The following is a 5069-nucleotide window of genomic DNA, read 5'->3' as shown; positions in this document are numbered from 1 at the left end:
CAGCAGCAGCAGCAGCAGCAGCAGCAGCAGCAGCAGCAGCAGGGGTCCTAGCACCCACACTGCTCCTGAGTGGAAGGTTAGAATCACCATTTGGCAGGCTGGGCTTTCAGTCCCCTTGGATTCAGTGTCCTTTGCCCACCTTCATCTCCAAAACTAACTCCTCCCAAATATCCCTCCCTCACCGCAAAGAGACGACTCCAACTGCCTCTGCCCATCAAGTCTACTGCTCTCCTGCCAGCAAACCTCAGTACTGCCCTGCAGCTGCCATAGGGACAGGTGACAGAGAGGAAACTTAGAGCATAGTGGGTTTTTATTTTCGAGATTTAATTTTATGTGTATGGGTGTTTTGCCTGCATGTGTATCTGTGTACCACATGTGTACAGCGCCCTCGGAAGCCAGAAAGGGGATCAGATCCCCCTGGAACTGGAGTTACAGACTGCTGTGAGCTGCCATGTGGGTGCTGGGAATTGAACCCATGTCCTCTGGAAGAGCAGTGAGTGCTTCACCACTAAGCCATCTCTCCCAGGACATCCTGATGACCCTGGGCCATCCCTGGAAGCACCAATCAGCTACCACAAGTTGTCCTCTGAGTTATACATGTGCACTGTGGTGGATGATTACACACGGGCATTTGTATGCACACACAACACACAGACTAAATACATACATGTAATACGTTTTGTTTTGCTTTTTTTTTTGTTTGTTTTGTTTTTCATTTTTAAGTCAGGGTTTCTCTGTAACTGCCCTGGGTGTCCTGGAACTCACTCTGTAGACCAGGCTAGCCTGCCTCCCAAATGTGGGGATTAAAGGCGTGTGCCACCACTGCTTGGCATTGTAATATGTTTTCTTAAAGGAGTGAGGCTGGAGAGATGGCTCAGCAGTTAAGAGAACGGGCTAGTCTTCCAGAGGACTGGATTTGATTTCCCAGCATCCACGCAACAGGTCACAGCCATCTGTCCTTCCGGTTCCTGGGCATCCAGTGCCTCCTGACCTCAGCAGGCTTGTGCACATAGAGATACGCATGCACATACTCGGATGTGCAAACACATGCAGCATAAAACAAAGAAATATAAATTTAAACAACAACAACAAAGCCAGCACGCCTTTAATCCCAGTACTTAGGAGGTGGGTCTCTGTGAGTTCAAAGCCAGCCTGGTCTACATAAACAGTTCTAGGACAGCAGGTGACAGAGTGAGACCCTGGCCTAAGAATAATAATAATAGCCTGAGTCCTGACCTCATATTCATTCAGTCCCTATGGAAGCACAATGTGTAAGAGAACTCTAGTCCTTTTAGTATTATCATTCCAAACTGAGTAGGGGAAGAAGGCAATTTGAAGTAATCCTTAATAAATTCTAGATGAGAACATTAACAATAAGGTTTTTAAATGCACAAGCACTATTTTCTCCTCCTTCCTTCCTTCCTTCCTTCCTTCCTTCCTTCCTTCCTTCCTTCCTTCATTCATTTTTTCATAGCTCAAGCTGGCCTAGAACTCTGTATATAGCTTAGATTGGCCTTGAACTTGAAGAGGTCCCCTTGCCTCGGTCTCCAACCCTGGGATCACAGGTGTGAGGCACCATAATTAGCTGCCATCTCAACCATCCCCCTGCCTCCTCCCTCCCAGAAAGAGCCAGGGAGTAGGAGGGGCAAGCAGAGAGCATGTGCAGAGGGAAGGTGGAGCCCCTACCTTTCAGCTCCTTATCTGTGTAATTGTGGGGACTGGTCATCAGTTCCTGCTTCAGCTTTTCCAAAAGGAATTTCACTACTGAAATATTCCAAGACGACTTAATGCTGTCACAGAGGAGGAAAAAAAAATAAGGCAGACAAGTTTTGAGGAGCCCGAGGAACCAGACACACCTGGACTGAATAAGCTTTGTTGCCAACTCCTCGGCCTGACAGAAGCCAGCAGCCACCCCCAAGCTCACTTCCCTCTCAGCCCAGCACCCGGTGAGCTGTTTGTCCTCGAGAGCCCGTACCTTTCAGATCCATTGAATCTCTTGTCATTGGTGATGTGGTTGTGCACGTTGTGGACCAGTTTCTAGGGGAGGGAGAAAGAATCAGGTCAGGAGTAGACAGGAAAACTTTCCTCTGGTGCCTTGGGTAAAAAAGCACTGTCCCCGTGTGTGGGTTCTTCTCTGTCCCAATCACACCATTTCTAAGTTCCTAGGCACCATTGGTTTTTGGGTTTGTTTGTTTGTTTGTTTTGGAACCCACTTTGTCGATCAGGCTGGCCTCAAACTCACAGATATCTGCCTGCCTCTGCCTCCTAAGTGATAAGATTAAAGGCGTGCGCCGCCACCGCCCGGCTTGGTTAAGTTTTTATTGCAGTGAAGAGACACCAGGACCATGGCGACTTTGAATTGTGGTGGCTCCCTACAGTTTCAGAGGTTTAGTTCATTATCATCATAGCACGGAGCATGGCAGACATGGTTTTGGTGACATCTTGATCAGATGGCAATAGGAAGTCAACTAGGAAACCTCAAAGCCGGCCCCAACAACGATGCACTTCCTCCAACAAGGCCATTCCTACTTCAACAAGGCCACACCTCCTAATAGTGACTCCCTATGAGATTGTGGGAACCGAACACAACTGCCACAGCACTATTTTTTAATATGTCTTTTCTTGACCAAAGAGCTATCGAAGGCTGTATAATTTTAGCTTTTCTTTTTAACCAAAGTGACACATACCCCAAGCTCACCTCAAATTTCCTGTGTGGTCCTAAACTCCTGTTCTTTGTGCCTTTGTTACCTGAATGCTGGGGTTATAGAGATGTGCCATCATCTCTATAATCTGTGTTTCTTTGAATATAAGTGTATTCTGAAATTATCTATTAAAGTTGATGACCCAGTAGCACATGCCTTTATTTATTTATTTTTTTAGATTTATTTATTATGTATAGTGTTCTGTCTGCATGTATGCCTGCAGGCCAGAAGAGGGCACCAGATCTCATTCCAGATGGTTGTGAGCCACCAGGTGGTTTCTGGGAATTGAACTCAGAACCATTGGAGGAGCAGTTAGTGCTCTTAACCACTGAGCCATCTCTCCTAACCTCACTATTCAGAAAGCAGAGGCAGGTGACTATCTGAGTTTGAGGCCAACCTGGTCCTCAGGGCAAGTTTCAGGACGGTCTGGAAAGACAATTAAAAATTCTCACAAGTCTGGGAAGTGCACACATGAGTCTTGAAAACAAGAGAAATGGAAACTGGAAAGTAACCTGGAGACAGTCAGCACTTCCTTCCTTCCATGGCACCAGGAAGTGCCCTGAAGACAGCCAGCACTTCCCTAGACACAGCCAGCACTTCCCTGGAGACAGCCAGCACTTCCTTCCTTCCATGGCACCAGGAAGTGCCCTGAAGACAGCCAGCACTTCCCTAGACACAGCCAGCACTTCCCTGGAGACAGCCAGCACTTCCTTCCTTCCATGGCACCCAGCAGCTGTTAGTTTTCCTCATACACATCTATTCCCTTGCTTTCAAAAACTTTATGACTTAGCCGGGCGGTGGTGGCGCACGCCTTTAATCCCAGCACTCGGGAGGCAGAGGCAGGCGGATCTCTGTGAGTTCGAGACCAGCCTGGTCTACAAGAGCTAGTTCCAGGACAGGCTCCAAAACCACAGAGAAACCCTGTCTCGAAAAACCAAAAAAAAAAAAAAACTTTATGACTTGACTTAATTGTACGTTTGTGTGTGTGTGCCTGAGTATACGTATGTGCATTAAACGTATGCAGGAGCCCACAGAGGTCAGAAGAGAGAAGAGAGCTCCTGGATCTATGGTTATAGATGGTTGTGAGCCATGTGGGTAGTAGGAATCCAACCCACACCCTCCATAACCCTGAGCCGTCTCCCAGCCGTCTGTCTCCTTTCTGAGCCAGTTTATTCTAACTAAACATTTGCGGGGGAGCAAGATCTGATTATGTAGCCCTGGTTGGCTTGGAACTATCTATGTAGTCTTGGCTAGGCCCAAACTCATAGACATCCACTCACCTCTGCCTCCCTCGCACTACCACAGTGAGTCCTATGGCATATTTTTGTTTTGCTTTTTTGAGACAGGATCTCTCTAGCTGTCCTGGAACTCACTCTGTATGGTCTCAAACTCACAGAGATCCGCCTGCTTCTGCCTCCTGATTGCTGGGATTAAAGACATGCCTGACCCTCAAATGAACATTTTTAGTTAAAGAGTTTTATTGGAGGCTGGAGAGATGGCTCAGTGGTTAAGAGCACTGACTGCTCTTCCAGAGTTCCTGAGTTCAATTCCCAGCAGCTACATGGTGGCTCACAACCATCTGTAATGAGATCTGGCGCCCTCCTCTGGTGTGCGGGCATACATGGAGGCAGAATGTTGTATACACAATAAATAAATAAATCTTAAAATTAATCTTGAAAAAAGGGATGGGGTCGCTGGGCAGTGGTGGCACATGCCTTTAATCCCAGTACTCGGGAGGCAGAGGCAGGTGGATCTCTGTGAGTTCGAGGCCAGCCTGGTCTACAAAGCGAGTTCCAGGAAAGCTAGGACTGTTTCACAGAGAAACTCTGTCTTGAAAAATCAAAGGAGAAAATAAAAGAAAGAAATCTTTAAAAAACTGAAGTCCAAATGTAAGCAGTCACAAAGGAATCGGTGAACAATTTTATAGAAAGTGAGAAGTGTGACTTCTCAAAGAAAGAAAGGAGTTACCTATCTTTTAAGACAAGGAGGTTGGAAGAGATCAGGTGGTAAAAAAATCCAACCAGGCTTGAAGTACAAAGGGAAAGTACTCTAGACAGTAGAGACAGTAGGTGTTAAGACTGTAAAGGCTCCTGGCTCATCTATCTCCTGAGTGAGCTAAAAATAGTCTTCCCCTAGGGTGGCTGGCAACCGCACCATTCCAAAGAGTCAAGGATACTGGTTTGGTCCTTGGGGTCCACAGGGTTCCCTGAAGCATCCACAGGCATCCCAACAGATCAGTGAGATCTTGGGCTCCTTCCAGAGCTCAAGATTACCTCTGTAAGGCCCTATAACCATTCTTCCCTTGCAAGCCAGGAGTCTTGCTCAATAATTTGTTTTCCTTTTTTTTTTCTTTTCTTTTTTTTTTTT

At 46.8% G+C, this 5069-nt stretch overlaps 1 protein-coding gene across 2 annotated transcripts in view; it reads right to left on the bottom strand.

Annotated features, from left to right (window-relative positions):
- CUNH14orf93 (chromosome unknown C14orf93 homolog) overlaps positions 1 to 5069 on the bottom strand; it is a 21374-nt gene that overhangs the window by 1980 nt on the left and 14325 nt on the right. For both annotated transcript variants that reach the window (XM_005370481.2, XM_026777645.1), the window contains exons 4-5: positions 1976 to 2037; positions 1687 to 1790 (exon numbers count right to left, since the gene is read on the bottom strand). In XM_005370481.2, the coding sequence (XP_005370538.1) occupies positions 1687 to 1790; positions 1976 to 2037 (166 nt within the window). The remainder of the gene's footprint in view (positions 1 to 1686; positions 1791 to 1975; positions 2038 to 5069) is intronic.

Source organism: Microtus ochrogaster, unplaced genomic scaffold, assembly GCF_000317375.1.
Source record: "Microtus ochrogaster isolate Prairie Vole_2 unplaced genomic scaffold, MicOch1.0 UNK80, whole genome shotgun sequence".
In the NCBI taxonomy this organism is placed as follows: domain Eukaryota; kingdom Metazoa; phylum Chordata; class Mammalia; order Rodentia; family Cricetidae; genus Microtus; species Microtus ochrogaster.
This window is presented reverse-complemented; position numbering and strand designations above follow the sequence as displayed.